Source organism: Eleutherodactylus coqui, chromosome 2 (assembly GCF_035609145.1).
Source record: "Eleutherodactylus coqui strain aEleCoq1 chromosome 2, aEleCoq1.hap1, whole genome shotgun sequence".
NCBI classification, from domain to species: Eukaryota; Metazoa; Chordata; class Amphibia; order Anura; family Eleutherodactylidae; genus Eleutherodactylus; species Eleutherodactylus coqui.
The window spans coordinates 43,644,314-43,667,412 of record NC_089838.1 but is presented as its reverse complement, the minus strand read 5'-3'; the positions used below and the strand labels follow the sequence as shown (position 1 = coordinate 43,667,412).

Genomic DNA, 23,099 nt, shown 5'->3' with positions numbered 1-23,099 from the left:
GAAACCGTAATGGAAATCTGATCCAATCTGTATTAGGTGGACAGGAGACTAGACATTGGAGTTTGGCCAATATACATATAACGTTTATAGCCAGTTTAGGACTAGATCCACATAGAGACTTGTGTAGTGTAACTTTCTCATTTTGTGTTTTTTTGTTTTTTTTTACTATTAAGAGCTACAGTCCACAGAAATGCACTAAGTTACATGCAAAGTATTTTTCTAGACTGCAACTGTAGCTACATATTAACATTGCAAAAAACTGCACTGCCCAATGTCTGCTTGTATGTGGAGCCTGAAGCTTCCTCAGCACCGTCTGTTCTTATCTAAACCTTCAGCAAGTTGAAAGGGTTTTTGCAGGATTTATGGTACTTTTACATGGGCCAACAAATTGAAAGTGATTTTACACAATAGTTGCCCTGTGTAAAAGCGGGAACCAAGAGGGTACTGAGCAAGAAATCACCCAGTAGCCCTAGCCCCTTTATTTCAGCTCACTTAAATGGAACGACTAGTAAGCAACTGCCTTTTCACGGTGAACAGGGGCGGATAACCGGAAGAGACTTCCAAAGCACAAGAGTGATAGACGTCCCTTATGCTATTGGGGACCTATTCTCAGGTCCTGATAATTTACTATTCAGGACCTACCCTGACACTTAGTACCCCTGCCAATCACTTGTTCTGTGGAGCTGCCGGGCACAGCTCCATATACTGCAGTAGGCCTGCAGTGGAATATTCACCATTCCAGGCTGTTGCATAGTGTACAGAACAGTGTATGTCAAACAGGCAAAGGCAGGGGTGCCAGATGTTGGACCCGCATTGATCTACTATTGACGAGCCATCCCAAAGCAAATGTCATCAGTAACAAGAGAGAAACCCCTTTAATTCAGCAAGTACTGCAGCCCCTTCAGTTTGTTGACCACACATTGATGGCCTAACCCAAGTATACTACATCCATGTATATCCAAAATGGCATGTGTGAGAGCAGCCTTATGGCCCTTGTTACACAATGGAAGTGTCCTTAATGGGTATAAATTTGTTTATTGCTGGCAATGTAGACTCTCCTATACTTTCATCTTACTTGTTCTATAGTCAAAAGATCACGCAGGTCATCAACATTTTATTTATTTGGCTAATGAACCCCCTCATGAGCAGAGCGCACTCACCAGCCCATAGAAGGGGATATTTGTCCAACACCTCCTGGAGGAATAGGATAAAATGCTGGAATATCTGGTGTTTGGGGAGGTCTGTGGGCACCTGTGGAAGAAAAAAAAGCAAATATTCACCTACAAATGGTAGTATAATTGGGAATACAGATATTAAACATTGCTGCGTACAATACACGACTGGAGCTATAACCACAGGTTTGTTAGACTGCTCTATTCTCAAGGCTGACAGCGAGACCCCAATGGTAGGTGGACGCTGCACAAAGATTTTGTCATTTGGGACTATGATAATAAGAAACATTCTAAACTTAATGAGGTCATTTATTTGCAATTTGTGAGCCTTTATTCATTAAATGTGCATGTTACAAATTAATTCACCAGTTTTTAGTTTTAAATGGTCAGTGAGCTTTCAGCAATCTGCACTAATGAAGAGTACAGGCAAATCTAAGAAATGTGTTCTGTAGCACTATATCTGACTATTGTATGACTTGTATCCCATAGTTATCACCATTTTTCCTCTCTGCAGGCTGTACTGTATCTGCGATTTCCAGTTTTTCCTGATCTGGTGGATATAGCCTAGCTGTTCTGTCATCTACACATATAGAAGAGGAGATCCTTCTACCTGTCCCTCTGCAGCATGCGCTCATAAACAACAGCATCATGGAAGACATTATACAGCAGATGGGATTTGTTTACGGTTTTACGGCTTTGACAACAGCCAGTGGACAGCAAAATGAAAATGAACAGAGAACCCCCCAATGACAAGCACTTTAGGGTGATTTTTCAGCACAAAAAACATTATTAGATTAGGTAAATAAATAAATAAAGTTGCAGAAATCTTGTTCAATAGCATTACAGAAATTTGATGCAGCAAAATCCAAGATGAATCCAAAACATGTTCTTATACCATTATAGTTGAAATGCTAAGTAGCAGTGAAGCCATATATCACAACAGATTAGGCAGTACAGAGTGGAGTCACCATCAACCTTCCCATTGCGCCTTAACTAGGTGCAGTTAGAGAGTCAAAATAGGAGTGAAAATGCACAAAAATTGTTGTAGGTGTCAAAATTCCCAACATCTACTGACAACCACTTATGGTCGTTTTACACCAAACAAGAAACTCAGGATTCTCGTTTGCCCGAGTGAGCGAGTCGGTGACGTCATCACACTGGTGCCGCTGGTTTAGAAGTTGGGAATTGTTTCACATTCCTGAAACACTAAAAAAAAAAAAAAATAAATCTAAGTTTAAAACGCAAAGAGAAGACAACGGTGGCAGAAACTTAATGACGAGTGAGAAGCGCACGATTCTCGTTCGTCGTTGGCTTGCGTTCAAACAAACGAAAGTGAATGCTAATCGTTCAATTTAAACGATTTTTGAAACGATAATCGCGCCATCTGAACGGACCCTTATATCTTGGAGCTGCAGGTGACAAAGACAGCAGGTGGCTGGATCCTGGACAGTCTGATCAGACCACAATTGTGTCTCGTGTGGTGGTTAGGAGTACTACAAGGGTCCTTTTACATGGAGCAATTCATTTTTGGAAGAGGGAGCGATGACAGTGTCGCTTGCTTTTAACCATGTCCGTTTAGAAGTGCAGAGAACGGTTTACATTTTTCCGTTCTAGTATGATCATCCATCGTTGGTCTATCTGAGAAGTCTAGGAATGGTCTCTGAATGACTGAACAATCGCCTTTTATACGAAACTGGCAAACTATAATGATTTTTATTCCTGCATAAAATGAACGATAATCGTTCCATATGAAAAGGCCCCAACCAAAATCCTTTCTTCATATGCCCTCTTATCCTTGCCGATTTGTCATCCTGAGCAAATCCACTTGCACCACCTACCTTTGACCAACTGTTCCAGCTACTAGCAGCAGGTTGCACCCTAGATGGGGGTGAGGTTTGTGAATTTTCCGCTCTTGTGCACTCATATTAAAAGTGATCATAACCCCTTCCTCCTTCTGTATAAACTATTACATCCTAATTAGTGTTCTATTCACAGAAGGATGTAATAGTACATATAGAATAAGAACAAGAGTTGTGCCTACGCCATCAGTTCCTTCTTATCTGAGCCGTTAAACGCCTTAGATGCCATGGTCAATAGTAACTGCTGCAATAAAGTTTGACATAGGGAGGGGGACCCCTTCATCAGTCCATTGGCACCACAATAAGGGTCCACATGGTATTGCCACAATTTTAACGAGCCATAAATAAAGGCTAACGCATAATTTAAACTGCATGGTATATGGCATGGGGGAAAAAAGTGCAAAACAGAAATAGCTGTTTTTTTCCCATTCCGCTTAGTAACCCATTAAGGACCAAGCACCATAAATTTATGGCACTTGCTCCTAGACTTTAATCCCAGCCGATAGTCAAAATACAGCGGGGAGTAAAGCTCCTGCTTCTGCAATCAATCAGAAGCATATCAGATTGGCAGCTGTTAGTCACAGCTGAGAACCAGAAGGAGAAGGTAGGAGGAGTTTTTAACCCTTTCTGCCTTTTCCTTTCCTAATTACACAGCTCTCCATAAGCACTATGTACCAAAAAGTGAAAGTGGAGTCGGCAGTCATGTGGGACAGCAGAGCTACAGGGTCCTAGAAGTCCCTCATCAGCTCTGCCAGTGACTATTGTCACTACAGGCGAGGTTTTCCCCTGTAACTGGGGGTCCTATGGATTCTCCAGCTACAGTGGGAAAGTGTGTAATGACAACTCCCCCCCCCCCCCCCAAAAAAAAACAAACAAAAAAAACAACAACATGTGAATGGCCCCCAGAAGTCTTATATGCCATCACAGGGAAAACAGATAAAAAATTTTTTTTGCATATATATGTAAAACAAAATTACAGAATAAAATAAATATATACATAAAAAAGAAAATAACCCAAAGCTGACGCCAACCAAAACTGTCGCCGTATGCGCCCAGTAATTCAAAACCATACATATCATATATCAAAACGTCTAAAAACAAAAATTAGGTACCCATTCCCATACTTTTTTTTTTTTTTAAATTACCGGTAGTATAGTATATTTACGCTAAAATAACTATAAAGTATTTTTTTTAAATCATTTTTTAGCTTTTTACCCCCAATAAAACTAAAAAACTGGGGGGGAAAGTCAGTGAAAAAGACATTAAAAAATAGCCCGATATGTCACACAAAAAAACGCAGCAAAAATAATTTTGGTAGCTATAAAAAAATAATTAATTCTCCAAAATGGAGCCAAACAACTCATCCTGCAAAAAAATAAATCCATACTGTTGATGGAAAAATGAAGATATTTTAGATTTTGAAATGCGGCAACACAAAAATCAACTATTTCAATATTCTATTCTGCAGTAACAACATATTGCCTGGAAAAGATGGCATAATTGCAGTTTTTAATCCACTCCCCACCCAAAAACATGTCCTGATATCATGTAAATGTTCTTTTCTTCTTCCAACTATCTGGTAATGTATATAGGCTCTTGAACGTGACCACAGCCACCTACCAATGTATGGGCAAAGTCCCATCAGCGTATGTGAAATCAAGGGGCAAACCATATACATAGCAGCTGTTGCAGCCGGCCGTTTCCTGTTTCATGTAGTGTTCTTCATAGGATGACTGGTTGCTCTCAATTATGGTGTGATGCACTTTCCATTTTCATCACCGCATGAACACAGCTGCTGACACAATCTACTTCCTATCTTCAGCCCATGCACGGATCACTATGAGTCGTCCCCGGAACATGACCGGTCAAATCTATGCCGAATACCAGCATTTATACCACCCGACACACAGCTAAGTGTAAAGAGAAAGTGTAAAGACAACGCCAGCAAGATTTACTCCATATTAACCGCAGTTAACCATTCCCTCACTTCAATCGGCATAACAATGAGTAGCTGGCAGGGCGGGGGGAAATAGATCATATATAAAAATGTAATATTCCCTGTTGATAATGATACGAGTCATGTGACGTGACCGCACACGTCAGCCACGTCGCGTCACCGCACACGTCAGCCGGTAGCACACTTCTTTTCAGTCTCATGTCAGGTGCTGGAGATTGAGTTTTGTATATTAGACCGTGTTGGGTTTTAGGGAAATAACATTTCTATTCTATGTTCTCTGTAAGCCATTGTAGCAAGTGAGCAGGAACCCGAATACTATTCTTTGTAGGCTGGGAGATCCAGAACAGCATAGAATACTACTGTAGAACACAAAAATGCTTAAATATCATAGGATCCAGGTTAATAGCTTTTAATAGTTTCATCCTGTCTAAGGCCCCGTCTCCGCGGGTGTTGCAGTATCCTGCAGCAGATCTCCACCGCGGTAGCTGCCGCCTGGGAGCAGGAGCTGCAGACGAATCTCCGCCGGTCAGCCTAATCTAATAGATAGTCTGACCACAGTCTGACCACAAAGAATCGGGACAATTCGCAGCATGCGAATTGCCTGGCGCGAGCGGAGAATCTCGATGATTCTCTGCTCGTGGGGGGGCCGGTGCTTTCCATAGCAATGCTATGGAAGGCTTTAGACGGCGTGATAAGCCGCCGGCGAAATCACGGCTGTGGACAGGCATCCTTAGTCAACATTTCTGATGGCATAGATGCTAAATTGAAGGGGTCAGTGCCAATGTCACTATTGGTCTAGGCTACAGAACGGGTTGGGTCAGGTAGCCAGCTCAAGGCTGACTCAGCCTTCCATACTTCTGAGGTCAGTAAAATGAGAGGTGGGTGTAAAGATGACTGGGAAAGCCATTGGCAAACCACCTCTCAAAAACAGTCAGTTAGGATTTGGTGCTTGCACCAGGGGACTTTAGCTTTACCTTACAGAAAGGGTTAATTTATGTAGGTGGGGGGGGGAGATTATTTTTAGTCAGTCAATTTTTTTTCCGCACAGGTGAGCAATGGGGACTGGAATTTATTCCGTTGTACCCTGAAATCCAATAGGTGTTCCCTCCATTATAGGCCTAGCCATGTGTCCTATAAGTAGATTAGGGCCACAATGCGTATGTTTCTGAACACGGGACAAACGGGGGGATCCATTTTGGAGTGAAAGTGTTCATTCGTGTGTGTACAAAAAAAACAGTTTTTAAAATGACACAATTTGCAAAAAAATGTTTTTTCTGCTTTGCTTAGATTCATTCAAAAACTGTTCGGTCAAAATACGCAGTAGGCCGATATGAAGGTGCCCAACCCCTAACCATGCCCCCTTTCCCACATATAAACCTCGTGTCTTATCCTCAATAACCCGCTCTTTTTTTTTCTTCTTCCCCTCACCCCTTTTTTGTTAATGTTTTGGCAGTCATAATTTTGGGTAACTATTTCTAATGATGATATTTGGATAAAAGGAAGCAGTTTGTTTTTTCTATTTTGACGCATGGCCTTTTATCAGGGTTAGGAGTTTTATTGATTTATTCTATATTCGATGTTTTTCGGACAATAACTGCTTTGTTTAGATTTGTTTTAATGTATTATTACTCTATTCAAAAAATCAATAAAATCCATGAGAACCAAAATACGCAGTAGAGCCCTACATGAATTTCAAATTGTGGTCATTTGTGGGGGTTCTTTATCATTTTGGCCACTCAAGGGCTCTACAAGTGGGCAATGGGGCACCTCAGTGAATATATAAGGGGTGTAGTTTTTAAAATGGGGGTATCTATCATTCTGACACCTATGAGCCTTTGAAATCTTGGCTTGGTGTAACAAAACAAAGTGTTCCTCAAAATGTTGATAATCCATGTTAAATTTGTAAAAGTCTCCTAAATGGTTACAAAAAAAAACACTAAGTTTTTCAAAGGTGTGTCCAGAATAAGGTAAACAGATAGAAATATACATCCTATCAAAAATCTGTACAGTACGTTTGCACATACCGTATATACCGGCGTATAAGACGACTTTTGAACCCCGAAAAATCTGCTCTGAAGTCGGGGGTCGTCTTATACGCCGGTAATACAAAAAAAAAGTGTCAAAAAAATAAAATCAGTACTCACCTCCCCCGGCGTTCTGTCGCGCTCCGGCAGGCTATCGCTCCCATCTGGTCCCCGGCAGAACATTGGTTTCTGAATGCGAGGCTTGAAATCCCCGCCTCCAGAAAGCTAATACACACGCCATCAGCCAGTTACAGCCATTCAATGACATCATTGAATGGCTGTGATTGGCTGAAGGCGCATGTGTGTTAGCAATCACACCCATTGAATGATGTCATTGAATAGTGTGATTGGCTGAAGCCACGTGTGTTTTAGCCAATCACAGCCATTCAATGATGTCATTGAATGGCTGTAACTGGCTGACGGCGTGTGTATTAGCTTTCTGGAGGCGGGGATTTCAAGCCCCGCATTCAGAAAGCAATGTTCTGCCGGGGACCAGATGGGAGCGATAGCCTGCCGGAGCGCGACAGAACGCCGGGGGAGGTGAGTACTGATTTTTTTTTTCTCCACTGTATTACCGGCGTATAAGGTGAAAGTTGGGGGGTCGTCTTATACGCCGGTATATACGGTATTTGAGATATTGCAATTAAAAATGTGAAAAAAATGATACTTTTTTTCAAAATGTTCCCAATTTTGGCACTTTTAATAAATATACACCGAATCTATTGGTCTATTTTTACCACCTAAATGAAGTACAATATGTGGCGAAAAAACAATGTCAGAATCATTTGGATATGCAGAGCCTTTACGGAGTTATTCTATGTTACTGTGACTGGAAAATCCTTTCATAAAAAAATGGTGGCGCGACTGTTCTGCAAACCGTGATCCAATGATGAAAAGAGCTATGGCTGCACTGTAACACAATTGAGGATACTGCTTTGGTCAGGGTTGTAATTTTCTCTACAGACTACTTCTAGCAGGTATTCCGCTGTACCTCTTCTATGGTCCTCGTCAGCAGGTTATTGGCAATGTATTCTCTTTTTATGGTAAAATTGCATTAAGTTCGATGATGCCTAAAACTGAAGCTTGCCCTCCCGAAGCCAAGGCAGATCAGGGTGATTAAGCACCATTACTTTTCACCGGGGTCACGTTACCTTGTTTCTGGTTGAGGTCGGCAGGAAGATGTGGCGAGTGGGAACTGAATGGCTCGTTGTTGTATGGAATGAGAGGTGTGAGTGGATGGACCCCATGCGATGGCTGCACCACCGGAACCTTACTGGACTACAAGACAAAATAGAACAGTCATTACAATCCAAAGAAATCACAAGGTTCTTACATGAAATGACAGCACTTTACTAAGAACGTCCAATGCTCTTTAATTCAGTGATTACTGTATAACACAATTGTCAAATTACACAATTTTATTAAATTGGATATATTAATACAACTCAACCAAAAACGGTCTAAGAGAAAATGGTCTTTGTTGACATAGCAAATAATCACTTTGCAGCTTTCATTTATTAAACGGTCTGGTAAAACCAAGACCAGCACTGCGATTGGTTGATATGGGCAATGAAAACAGCTTTCCTTTTCAAAAGGTTTCATAAAATGAGGCAAATTGTCAAATTCTCTTCATCGCATGCAAATGAAACCAAAACCATTCAAAGCTCTCCCGATGTAAGGTGATAAATGTGTCAGTGCTGGATTTAAAGGGGTATTCCCATCTCATATCGACTGGATATGCCACAGAGGTCTGATAGGTGCAGATCCCTCATCCATGACCAGTTCCGACCCCCACCAACCTGGCCACCATGAATACAGTTGTCAGGAGGGCAGAAATAGCTGAGCTCTGCTGTTTGTTTAACCCTTTCCAATCCACTGTCTGATGTCTAAAGACATTCTGATTGAAGGCTGTACAGCTCCGATGTCGGAAGATATCCGGCAGGGTATTCTTACTGTAGATTACTGGCAGCTCTGATGTCGAGGGCCTCTTCAGCATGTCCCATACCGCAGTACTGGCTCTAGCTAGCAGATGGCGCCATTGTATAATGGCAGAAAGAGACAGCCCCGTAAGAAACCCTAAATCCAAAATTGGATTGCAAAGGGTTAATTCCCACAGAAGTCAAAGAGAGTTACACAAACGACATAGCACAGCGAGTTAGACACTTTCAGTAACTTGGCAGTTGCAAAAATAGTGTAGCTCAGTGCACTACACAGTTTGCATAACTCTCATTGAGTTCTAAGGGAATTACGGAAACTACATATCTCAGTTGAGTTCCTCTATTTCCACCAGTCTGGCCATCTCATGTTGGCAGAGATAGGAACATCCCTTTAAGAATAAAGCCAAGTTTTCAGCATCCAGTACATATGAGGCATAATATTAAAAAAGTGATTAGATCATTTGTCGTAATTGTGTTCCCACAGTTGAGACCTGCTAGTCTGTTCTATTAAGCTTACCAAAAAGTTGGCTTCCGTAAAAGGGGAGGTCTCAGATTATACAATGGTGGTCTATATTTGCGATAAACCACCAATGTCCAATCAGCAATAGTTAGAACAAGGTTATAGTGACGCCAGGAAACTACATGTTTCTTTTCCAGTTGGCTCCATGTGGCTTTCTTTGAAGGCCACACAGTCAGCTCAATATAGTCAATAAGTGACCATGTAGCTGCCCAGAAAAGGGTGAAAAAGGAGACTGAATGGCGCAGAGCGTTCATAGTGGCACTGCCACTTCATCCTAGCAAATAGGCTGGAATTGTAGCAGTCGGATGATTGGACAATAGTGGCAGAACGTAACGTGCCCCGAATGTCTATCATAAGATACCCTCTAAACAAGTCACAAGACATACCAGTATGAAAATACAATGTTACGCTACCAGCACACTAGCGCTTGTTTAACTAGTCCAGTTTTATTAAAAACAGAAATCAAGAGACGGAACTGAAATGGAAAGTCGGTAAGCTTTCCGTTTCCATCTGTTTTTCACCCTTAAAACTTGGCGGTGCCTCTTCAATGATTGTGGCTCAGTGGTTAGCACTGTTGCAATGCTGGGGACTTGGGACAAATCGTATCAAGGAACATCAATTATAAAAAACTCCATACAGCCATCACCCTTGGTCAGATTTGAAACGACAACTCCAGCACTGCAAGACAGCAGTGCCAACAGCGGAGCCACCACACTTGTTCTCTCATTGCAAGAAGAATAAACAAAAAGAACATAGGTTAAAAGGTAAAAAAATGAAAGCCTTCACAATTCCAAACTCTGTGCACCCTTCGTGTAGCTGGGTATTACTTTGCAAGCAATTTACAAGCTAAAAAGGTTTCCCTTCCTGACCCATGTCTATAGGCCTCTCGCTAGCTGACCAGAGACCTACTGCACCCTGATGAGGGGCGAAAACAGCGTAACAGCTGTCTGTGTATGGTATTCTGGCTTGGTTTTCAATGCTCAGTCATTGTTATAAGGCTTGTCTAAAAAGTGTGACATTGACTTGCAGCTTCTGCTCCGACCCTTGTGTATATAGCGGTGTTGACAGCATGTGCCCGCCCAGCTGATCAACTGGATTCCCTCGGCCGGTCAAGTATTGATGACTTATCTTGAGGATAGGCCATCAATAGTATATGTGCCTGGAAAACCCCTTTAAGCACTGAACTGGCTTCAAGAACTAGATTTGTAGACTCACTTTTCCATTAAGAGGAACTTGCGTTTTCGGAAGGTGCATTAACCAGATACATCACTGCTCACATTTATCATAAATGGAGTTCTCCTCCAAAAGCCTTATTTCATCACATCAAAGGAGTCTCAGGTAAAAGCCAGAGAGCAATCCGAAACAAGTAGCGAGTCCCTTTGTTGGTAGGCCATATGTCAAGGAACATCTCACCAAGGGCGGCGATAATGGGTTATACTTCTGATGAAAATAAGGCGAAAAAACAGACCCTCCTGATAACACGAGGAGCTCAGATTTTGTACAGCAGACAGAAACTTCAACTGCTTAAAGTCTACAGAACAGTGAATTATGCTAAACGCAATTTACGAACGGTCAACCGCAGTTCATTAACATTGCAGCACGTGCGCACCGCCGCATTCTTATTTATACGGGGTAATCTAGGCAGTCTATATTTTAAAAAAAAACACTTATGAATTGTTGGACTTGTAATTAAACTGATCAACATAATAAGTGTGGTTGGCTAGAGGTTTTTAGGGGCTGTACCGTTAATGGGAATCAGTCATCATATTTTTGCAGTCGTCACTGAGGGCACCATAAGGTCGTGCATCACACTGATTACAGTGATATGTCTGTTGTATGTATCTGTGCAGGAGTTTTGGAGAAATGTGCATTTTATTAGTAGCAGTTAGACACTGAAGTAGTCCTGCATATTCATGAGCTGCAGCTAACCACACCCACCTCACCCTGCAGCCAATGATTGGCAGCTATTTCTGCACAGTAATGGCTGGAGGGCAGGGTGGCTGTAACTTGTTGGCAATAGTAGTCACGAATATCTAGGACTACTTTAGGTTACTGATAAAATGCAAAAGTCTGCCCGTGGGAGTCAGGCCTTAAGAACACACACAAAAAAAAAAGATGCACCCTTAAAGCCAGTGTGACCTCCTACGACAGTACTGGGCAGGATGGTGGGGTGTGTAATACTTCTGCATGCTACACAAGGAGTGGTCTACAGGTTTCCTGGAAGCCATGACCGTATGGGCTGTGGGTTCTCGGCTCACCTGAACTTTGGTTAATTTCATTGTTAGACACCTGAACACAAGTTGGGGTTAGAGATACAACCGATGCAGTAGAATATAGCAAGTGTAATAAATATGGGTTAACCACTACCTGCCTGGAACAGCTGTTATTGCCGCCCGCACAATGACAGCTGCTGACAACAGAAAGTAACACCACGTACTATTTCACTGTATTGTGTGGGGGCAGATCTCTGTTTCTCTTACATAACGTTCAGGTGCGTAAAAACCGTATATAACAAGAGATGGCATGTTGGTTTCTTGTGCCCCAAAGTAAGATAAAACCTAAGTGAAGCAGCCCGTACACATAATATAGCTATTAGGCCACCCCTATTTGTCCGGAACACCTAATAAACCTGCATATTCGCCTAGGGAAACAGAATGGAGATTGTGAACAGTTTCTTGGCAGAGTCTTCGGCCTTAAGGTCCCCTTCAACATAACAATTACACTGGGGAACACAATTTTTGGTGAGTGAGAGGTTAGAACTTTTTGGGGGTATTTTGGGGTCATAGATTCTGAACATGTCATTAGTTTTTCCTCCATCAGGTCTGCTTATCAAGATATGACATGTCCATATGAATGTATCAACGTACACACATTGTATTATACATGCAAGGACGGCCAATCAAAAGCTGAAGGTACAAAAGATAAATCCCAAGACGACTTGAAGCACGAATAAAGCCACAGCTTCTTCATTGAGATGTCGCTAAAACTAAATTTCTGTGATTTCCAGCGATGAGATGTTCCTGGATGTTTCACCAGTAGTCCGCCATGATATGCGTATCCCATCGTACAGTCCTGTTCTTCCACGGTCACCAGTAGTCCGCCATCATATGAGTATTCCATCGTCAGCAGTCCTGTTCTTCCACAGTCACCAGTAGTCCGCCATCATATGAGTATTCCATCGTCAGCAGTCCTGTTCTTCCACAGTCACCAGTAGTCCGCCATCATATGAGTATTCCATCGTCAGCAGTCCTGTTCTTCCACAGTCACCAGTAGTCCGCCATCATATGAGTATTCCATCGTCCACAGTCCTGTTCTTCCACGGTCACCAGTAGTCCACCATCATATGAGTATTCCATCGTCAGCAGTCCTGTTCTTCCATGGTCACCAGTAGTCCGCCATCATATGCGTATCCCATCATCCGCAGTCCTGTTCTTCCACTTTCCTTATTTCCTGGTGAAATCGCTCCCCCTGTTCATCACCAAGACAATCCGGAAATCCATTCAGAATGCCTACAGGTCCAGGAGTCTGCTCATGTTACACCCAAGTGTTCAGAACTAGAACAGGGCGCACTCTCCACAAGTTCACCGGAGTTTGTGGCCTAATAGTTCTGTAATGCTTTACAACCCTACAAAACAACGACCGCACCCGCGCCTCATACACTGAGTCTTGGAAATGTTGGTCTTTCATGAGTTCCTCGGCTTTGTGGTCCATCGAATTTACCCGCTTTTAGCTTTTCCATGCTCATCGCTGGAAATTTTCTACATTTGTAGCCGAAACCCGTTCCATTTCTCTTCAATGTCTTTACAAATTGGTTCATTAAACCAAGTTTTATGGGCAATGGTGGCGATATAGGTGTCATATGTAGTAATAGTACAAAATGCTGAGGATTATCTCAAAAACTAGAGCTCCTAGAACAAAATGGACGGTATTTTCAGAATCAGCTGCTTTTTTTCGTTCCCCAGTATTATCATTTTAAAAAATCATTCAAACGAGCGAAAATGATGGCCAATGATTCAGTGTGAACACAGCCCATGATCGAACCAAAATAGCTTTTCATGCATCGTTCATTTTCTGTAGGCATAAAAATCAATTGGTGGCTCGTTCACTAATCGTTCGGTCGTTCTTATTCACTCATACAGCGAATGTGAACGACTAAACAATTCCCGCCTGAACGAGCCAATGATGTATCTGCCTGTATAACCAGGCTGCCTAAGGGATCAAGCAAGCTCAGACATTGCTGTCTCGTTCAAAAACAAATGGCAAGTCTGAACAGACCCTTAGTCACATGACCGTGGCCTTGTGTTAAGCATCACTAACTCACAAACACACGTGGTGCTGCGATGTGATCAGAGGCCGCCATCTGCTGATCTTTCAGCTGTTCTTGTAGAAGGATCATTTGTTTGTTCTGCCATAAAGATCATCACGATCGGCAGCACGGTCTGTAAGTGTAACAACTGCTCCTAGTGAGACTCTCAGCAGATCTGGCTGCCTAGCTCTCGGCTCTTAACCCCTTACAGATCACACCAGACACTTTTTAGTGATTTTACACATGTGATAGTTTTATGGCCCCATTTTTTTCCTGGCCAGACAAAATTATTTTTTTTAAATTTTTTTCTCTCAGTAAATTTCCGTATATGTGACGAAGTACCTTTAACAGATTTATTTTTTTATCATTTTATTAGGGGTATGTGTACAGAAAAAAAAAATAAAACCAAAAACCCAAACACTTAATTTTATTAGTTCTTTATTTTAACGGAGATATCATTTTAAAAAATAAAGTATAAGAATGGGTTCACTATTTTGTTTTAGAAGTTTTGATCATATAATTTGTAGAATCTCATTACGGGGCAGATATGACGACTATTTAAGTTTTTTTCTTTTTTTTTAAAAATATATACATTTTTTAAAATTTTATTCTGTAGTTTGTTTTTTTTACTTATTTTTTTAACAATTCTTTCTTTTTAAATGTCTGTGTCCTCAATAACGTCATAGAAGACTCCTTGGGGACATTTATGCCATTTTCTTTTTAATGTCACACTTACAAGGGGGAGCTCTAACATGCCAGGGGTCACCAGCAATCACATGATCACAGGGTCCCAAGCAGAAGACGGCACTGTCACTTCCTGCATTCTTTAACAACAGCTTGTTGTCCGTCACATCCTCCTCTGCCTGACAGCTGAGAACGCGACCTGCCCCTGCTAGATTACAGGAACCCAAATACCATACAGTATATTTACTAGCAACTGGGATTAAAGCTCAGTACAAGCACTGTATATCTACGATGCTTGGTCCTTAATGGGTTATGGTGGCCATGCGCCTGAAATAATGCTCACCTGAAAAGCCAATTTTGAAAGAGATTGTTTAAAAAAAAGCCAACTTTGGCCATTTCAGGCGACCTTCTCTTGGAAAAGTAACAAACTATCATTCACGATGGACGATGGCAGACCATAGTTGGCCATAGAACTAACCCATCCTGCTGGAAAATTATAGCTACAGTGAACAAAATTACAAGTTTATTGCATTATCTGTGAAAACCTCGGCAATCAATTGCCATACTGGTCAAATCTCTCTCGAATAGCATAAAAGAAGTAATACTCACCTGCAGCTATGGTGGCCAGCCTTCACCTCTAGGCGGAGGTACTAACACTTTGGTTAAAAGGAGTATAGAGGACAACTCACGCTTGAGGAAGGAACACATTGTATACCAGTTACATTATATGGAGTTCTGTGTCCTACTCTACCCGCCATACCCAAGAGGGATACCACTTTGGCAGTATTCTCCTCAAAATCATTCACAAACTGCTTCAAGTTTTGCAAAAGTGTACAGATGTGTAAAACATTGGAAGGTTAGTTGGCCTTTGTTCATCTAGTTTTATACTCACCCTGTGTGACGTTTTCGGTCTTCTCTGCCATATTTGAGGACACCAGATTATGTGACCACTGTCATGTAGCAGTCACAAGACCATGTTTCAGGAGGTGCATCCAGAAGTGAAGACCAGCAGGAGACCGGCCACTTTTATGTCATTACAGGAGTATGGACCCATTTCTTTTCTTTCCGGATCAACTGTTGCTGGTGGGATTGTTCATACAAACGATCCGGCAGCTGATCATGGTCTTTCAAGTCTTTATGTGTAAACGCTCTGCACGAGTGCTGACGACCTTAGAGGTGATGTCAGCGGTCGTGCGATCGATTAAAGCGACTGTCATTCCGTGTAAAAGGGCCGTTACACAAGACCCACCCCCCCAGAGATGAAGGTCATCCTGATGGAAATGAACATTTGATTCTCAAATTTTCTGAACTATTTTTTGTTATTGATGGCTTAAAAAGTCATCTTATTTGAAAAGGAGCCTTTAAAAATGAGAAATCACTTCAAGAAACAGAGAAAAAAGGTTCTTGTCCCTCACAATTACAACTGTGGAGGAACGGAACCCTGATTACTCGGGGATTGTTCCAAGACCCGGCAGGTGGATGAAGATTTGTTTTCAGACAATGCTCCACTGGAGAAAGTATGCACTAAGCGCCCTCTAGAGGTAGATGCAGGTAGTCCGCATGTTATTGTTGAATCTTCGTCTGATACAGAGCCTCATATTCCCTGCATAAACAAATTAGGCTCTGAGCGCTATAAAGAATATTGATTAACGTGTTCGCGGATGGACATTCTCTTTACGTTGCAGCCGCCAGCATCACAGACTTAATTATCTGTTTTCTCCAAAACATAAGAACTCAACAATGTTGAGGGTTAATGTTAGAGCCTTTGAAGAGGATATATGTGCATATAATGATTTATTTCAGGTCTGGTGACAGCAGGGAATGTGCTGTGCTAATAGTTGGAACTTCATTGATGTTCTCCTAATTGCTACATTTGTGTCTGAGCACGTCGCACCTTTCTAACCTAATTAGAACTTTTTTCTTTCAGCTAGGTCTTCTGGAATGATAAATAAGTGTAGTGTGTTTCTTATATATCTACAGATACCAAGCCTCAAGGAATCTCAGCGGGGTAAAATAACGTGTAACAATACATTGTGCTTCACAGAGAGAAAGATACTGGAACAATAGGATAGGCTGGATCATATATGTCAAAATGTAATATTTGAACTAAAAACAAATGTATTGTATATCTGAATGCCAAGGCCAGTTTCACATATCCGTCAGACCTTCCAGCCAGAGGTTCTATTGCAGATCCGGCTGCGGGGATTCCCCTTTCCTGCTCCCCAAACGGAGCAAGATTGCAGAATCCCCAGGGCAAATGTGATAGCCCTCTTAGGCCGATTGCACACGGCTGGGGCGGATCCCATATGCGGGATCCAACCCTGCGCCCAGCCGGTGACCCCTGCGTACCTCTCCAGATCTGTATTGCGGATGTGCAGCACATGCACAGTACGGATTATGCGGAGTCATCGCTAGGCGATGACGCAGATTCCGCGACCTTTCTGCAATGATGATGGTGGAAGGGCCGCAGATCGAACGGCTTCCATTGACTTCAATGGAAGCCATCCACGCTGGAATAGAACATGCTGCGATTTTTCCTCCGCGAGCACAAAGTCGCAATTGATTTCCGCTCGTGGACATGGAAACGTGATTTTCCACAGCATGCTTATGGGCAGTATTTGCTGTGGAACCCAGAGGCGGACGCCCATTCTGGATTCCGCAATGCAAATACGTGGTCTCGGGTTTTCTATACATAACCTGCATGGAACAATTGGGTTTAAAAGAGGTATTTCTAGCTCAGACTTTCATGGCATGCCAGGATATGCCAGAAGTCTGATAGATGTGGGACTTGCATTTATTCCTAGTTCTGGCCCGCACTGCTCCAGGCCGGCTGCATGGCATTTATTCCTAGTTCTGGCCCGCACTGCTCCAGGCCGGCTGCATGCAGTGATCAGGACTGATGGAAGCAGCCCAACAGGTTTGTGCTAGACCATTTCCGCAGTTTATGAATTCCAGAAACAGCAGAGCTTGCTGTGTAATGCCGTTTCTGTAAATACCATTCACTTCTATGGGAGTTCAGAAAACTGAATAGCCAAGCTGGGAATGACGATTTTCTATCCAAACAACAAGACAGACAGAGAAACCTAGTGAAACAGAACAAAGAGGTCTCCGCCCCACATATTAAATACGAGGATTCCGTCCAGATGTCTATCTAGGCTGTTGTCTCCATAGAAGACTGAAACCAGGAAGGAGAGTAGTGCTAGATGTAAAAAATAACTGTGAAAGTAGCCTGAAGGCCCATTTACATTGGACGAGTGTTGGGCAAACTATGCCCGACACTCGTCCCTGTATCCCTGTGCTCCTCCACGGGAGCTAGCACAGCTGGCTCACACACACACACACACACACACACACACACACACACACACACACACACACACACACACACACACACACACACACACACACACACACACACACACACACACACACACACACACACTGCCCAGCAGGGGGGCGGGCAGTGCAGGAGATTTCTCTCCTATCACTCCCCCGCCCCCCTCCATTCACATAACACAGCAGCCATTCGCTATGGAACAGCGGCTGTTTAAACTGCACAATGAGCGATGATAGTCATCATTCATCTTTTATCAGCACATAAGATGAGCTCCGTGTGCCGGCCAGCTGTGCTAGCTCCCGTGCAGGAGCGAGGGGATACAGGGACGAGTGTCGGGCATCGTTTGCCCAACACTCGTCCAATGTAAATGGGCCTTAAGGTTTGAAGCCCGGGTTATACTGGAGACTTAAAGAGTTTTGTATCAGAAATACTGAAGGTATGACAGCTATAAAGACATATTAAGGGTGCCTTCACATCAAAATCCATGCCTTACCATTGACACAAGAATATGGAGAAAGTCCATCGTTGTGTTTAAAGCGATCAGTCTTTATTAGATAATCCAGACAGGCAGACAAAAAGGAACAGAGAACATGTGCCGTCTTACTTGTTTCAGGCAAGCATGTTAGGAAAATAAAATGTTGCCCTTAATCATCTATGGGAATACACTGTAGAGAAAAAAAACAACTAATATTTGCCTTCTCATCACCATCTACAATTTTTCCTACATTAAAGGGCCAACACCTTCAATATTAATCTTTTTACTATTTATATAATTGTAGAACACTTTAGGGTTAGTTTTACTCTCCTTTGCAATAAGTCTCGGTCTCCAACTTTGCTGCTTTTATCTACTTTTCACATCATTTTTTAACCTTTTTGTTTTTAGGTGCTTCTTTGCTACCTTCTTGTTTTAGTAATTCAAATGCTTTCTTTTTGCTGCTTCTTGCTACCTTTGCATCTTTAATGACCATAACAACCAATTAAAGCATAGCTATCATTATACCAAAAGCACTGAGAGAAATCTGTGACTGTCTAAAACAAAATCTGTTGCCCATTACTTTTGCATAGAACATATTTCCATACAGCAGACATCCACTAGTGGACCGCATCAATAGGAACGGATTGATAATCTACAGTATTCAATAATCTGGCACTTTACAAATTGACATTCAAGTAAAACTCTTAGGCCTCATGTCCACGGACAAAAGAAGAATTAAAATCCGCAGCGGATTTTAACTCTTCTCCTGCCCGCGGATCCGCACCCCATAGGGATGCATTGACCACCCGCAGGTAGATAAATACCCGCAGATGGTCAATAAAAGGGATTTTTTTTTTTAAAAATGGAGCATGAAACAATGTGGACCATGCTCCATTTTCGTGCGGGTCTCCCGCGGGGACGGCTCCCGCGGGCTTCTATTGAAGCCTATGGAAGCCGTCTGGATCCGCGGGAGACCTAAAATAGGAATTTAAAAGAATTAACTCACCCGCAGCGGACCGGGAAGGTCTCCTCTTCCTCACGGCCGGATCTTTCTTGCTTTGGCTCGCCGGATGTGCCCGGCGCATGCGTGCCGCCGGCGTGACGAGTTCATCCGCCGGCCGAAAAAGAAGATCCGGCCGTGAGGAAGAGAAGACCTTCCCGGTCCGCTGCGGGTGAGTTAATTCTTTTAAATTCCTATTTTCAGCCCTCATGTCCGCGGGGCAGGAGGGACCCGCTGCAGATTCTCCATGGAGAATCCGGAGCGGGCCTGATTTTCCCCGTGGACATGAGGCCTTAAGGGTGGAGAACTTTCTGGAAGAACGTCTATAATAAAATGCTGACCTAAAATACGCTTATATAAGGTTTCCTTTACTCGTTTTTTTTGTGGCCTCTTTTTGGTCATGCACTTTTTTCAGTTTTCTCTTTAATTCTTTATAAAGAAATCTATGGGAGAAATACCTGGGGGGGAAAAAAGCATACCTAGAGCTTTCTCCATTTTTACAAATATGCTGCGGACCAATACGCCAACAGTGAGGAAACACGCAGAAGCACAGTTTTATAATGCGTTCTCTTAAAGGGGTTCTGACATGAAAAAAAAAAAATTGTACTCACCTTGCCTGGCCTGGCCCGATCGCCAGGCATGTCCCCTCCAGCCGGCATCTTCTTCTGTGCCTTTAAAGCAGAGCAGGAGCGGTCAAAAAGACCGCTTCCTGCTCTGGTCCGTCCGTCAGGCACTTCCGAGGTCAACGGACGGACCGCCACAGCAAGCACGTCACAAGCTGTGGGCGGCCCGTCCGTCCGGCTGAACTCCGGAGTGCTGCGCATGCGCAGTGGAGACGCAGCCCGTCCTGACTCCTGTCAGAGGGCACCTCTCCACTGCGCATGCGCGCGATCCCGGAGCGGCGCGGCTGCTGGAGGAAGAAGACTGCCTGCCGGGAGGCATACTAGCACTTTCTGCTTAGGTTAAGCAGCGCTGCTGATTAGAGCCACCTGATTGGCTCTTCAGCACCACGTGACTGCACAGCGTGCACCAATCAGGTGGCTCTAGTCAGGCTGCTTAACCTAAGCAGAAAGTGCTAATATGCTGCCGGGAGATGACCCCCCGATGTCAACAACAACAGGAGACAAGGTAAGTATAAGATTTTTATGCTTTAGCAGCCATTAACCCATGGCTTCCCTGGGTCCATTAGGCAGACCAGGGAACAATGGCTGCTAAAGCATAAAAAAATTATTCATGTCAGAACCCCTTTAAGGTACCTTTACGTGAGGCTATTATCACCCAAATAATCACTGGAAACAGCAAATTCAGGCAAAGAAGTCATCCTGTGTACACACGGCAACCAAAAAGCCATTGAACGAGAAATTACTTACCGGTTTTGCTTGTTTAGCTCACTTATGCAGGTCTCACACGGCCGAAAACCTCAATTTTTTTCATGATGTGGGGGGGGGGGGGGGGGGAATCATGGCATGTCCTATCTTTGGCCATGCCCTCGCATCGCCCATTGTTTTCAATGGGGCCAGCAAGGCTTTTTTCTTTTTGCAGGAAAAATGTGGCCTTTCTATAAAAATGCTATGCATAAAGCTAAATTTCTAGTTAAAGGAATTTCCCTATATGGTTTTTTTTTACTAGGTCTTGACAGTTTTCTCACGTTACATCAGGAAAAAAAATGTTCTCCTAAAGTATTTTTAATTTTGAATAACCCTTTTCTATCTCAGGAGTTTACGATAGTTTGCCCTAATAAACCCAAAGATTAAAACCAATCACTGGAATTCTCCAAATAAGCTTACCCTACCTTGTAGCCCGGGTTATGATCAATACTGTGTACTTTGCTATGTGCAGATGTAACCAGGTTAAAGGGCTCCACCAAAAACAAAGGGCTTGAGAGGCAGAAGCTCCGAGCACAACAGACGCTTTGAAGACCCCCTCAATTACACATGTAGGTGCATCTAAAAGGGGTCGTTGTCATTCGGGAACAAATTCCGCTTAGTACATTTGCCAATTGCAATTAAATAGAGAATTCTCTGTTTCAGAATGTACTGTGCATTGATCTAGACACGCTCTACTTCCAAATGACCAGAGTAAGTTGGTCTAGGGTGGCCATCATCTCATTAGAGACCTCATTAAACTGAAAGGAAGACATTACAACAGTCTGCCATGTTTCCCTGCTGTCTTTTAAGCTTTGGCAAATCCTATGCAATTACTTGAAATTTTATACTAGGGAGAATTTGTACATTTATCAAACTATGAGATTTATATATATTATAAACAATACATTAACATCAAAAGTAAAATGAAACTATTCATTATACCCGAACAAATGGGAAAGTATCTTTTCTGGGTATTTTTTGTTCTTTCAACATTTTTTATTAGTTTTTAGTGTATACATTGATGAACAACTAAAATTACTCTATATTTAAAGCAATACACAACAAAATACACCTTAACAAAAAGAAAAACAAACATTTAAAGGGGTTTTCGGGCACAAAACAGAAAATTTGCAAAGGCTGAAGTCTATGAGCTGCCACTAAGGAGCATTGTTCTGCCACCATAGTCCAACTTCTTTGTCCCCTGCTGCCACCGATCTGCCGATGTGTTAACCTACAGCTTCAAGCATCCTCAGCGTAGCCCCAGCCTCCATGCTGCAATGTAGCTCCGCCCATTATCTACAGGTCCTTGAAAGCTACTAGCACTGGTTTCACTCATCAGCTCAGACATCACTTGCTGAATTGTTGACAACAGCACCAGTGCCTGCAAATCACTGCATTGTTGGGATCCTGTATATACTACTAGCCTATAAACACCTTATTGTAGAAGAAGACTACCAGCGATCATACAAATATTGTTAGGGCACCAAAGCAGGCCATCAGGACCTGCCCTGGCTACCCTTCCCAAGAGCATGCATTACAGGGCTTCCGCCAATGTCCGCTCCTGTCCATCTCACAGCCGGATGGTGGAGGATTTGGACAGGGGAGAGAGCGTTAGCCACAGACAAGATGTCATCGGAAGAAGTGGTCTCTCTCCCCCTGGGGGTTTACGTGGATTGATTAAAAAAAACAAAAAACGGCAATTATAGGTGAATACAACATAGCGCAAAGAGACTTACTGAAATGCGGTATGACATTATGTAAAGTTTTGGTTTTTTTGCCCAGAAAACCTCTTTCAAAAGATCAATGTTTCCCTTGTCCAAATCCCCAAAATGTTTAGATGCTGTGTAAAATGTAAAGAACGTTAAGAAAAAAAAGAATACAATGATTTGGAAATCTCATAATCACATTTCATTCACAATAGAACACGTATCGGAATTGGAAAGTTAAAAAAAAAAAATCATCCCATTTACAAGTTGATGGCAGCAACACATCTCAAAAAGATAAATAAATCGCAGCATGCGCTATTTCTCTGCATACACACACAGCATGAGCCATATACATTTGTAAGGGCAGCGTATGATATGCTGTCCATACGCAATACATTGCGTATGGGCAGCGTTGTCATATGCATCGCCACTCTAAAGGCCCTTGAACACACAAATATAATCTTTCAAATGACTGAAAGATTGTATTTGCATATAGTGTTAATGGGTATTAACACTATCATCTTCATTTGCATGTAAAAGGACCTCTAGGCGTTTGCAGAGCCCAGTGACTGTTTAAACACAGGTCCAGCTGTGCAAACAGCTGCCAGCAGATTGCATTGCTCTCTATGTGGCTAGTGCACACACGCCGCGGGAGAACATCCTGCAGTCTATTGAAAGATAAGCAAAATACAGTCAAATGGAACAGATCTGCTGAGTCTTTCACGGATGAACAATGGATTTTATGTGAAGTAAAA

General features: G+C 42.7%; 1 protein-coding gene across 7 annotated transcripts in view; it reads right to left on the bottom strand.

Annotated features, from left to right (window-relative positions):
• The window catches only part of LOC136611258 (transcription factor 7-like), a 112,354-nt gene that overhangs the window by 37,617 nt on the left and 51,638 nt on the right, over window positions 1-23,099 (bottom strand). For all 7 annotated transcript variants that reach the window (XM_066590697.1, XM_066590698.1, XM_066590699.1 and 4 more), the window contains 2 exons: window positions 8,164-8,290; window positions 1,161-1,251 (listed from right to left, as the gene is read on the bottom strand). In XM_066590697.1, coding sequence (XP_066446794.1) covers window positions 1,161-1,251; window positions 8,164-8,290 — 218 coding nt within the window. The remainder of the gene's footprint in view (window positions 1-1,160; window positions 1,252-8,163; window positions 8,291-23,099) is intronic.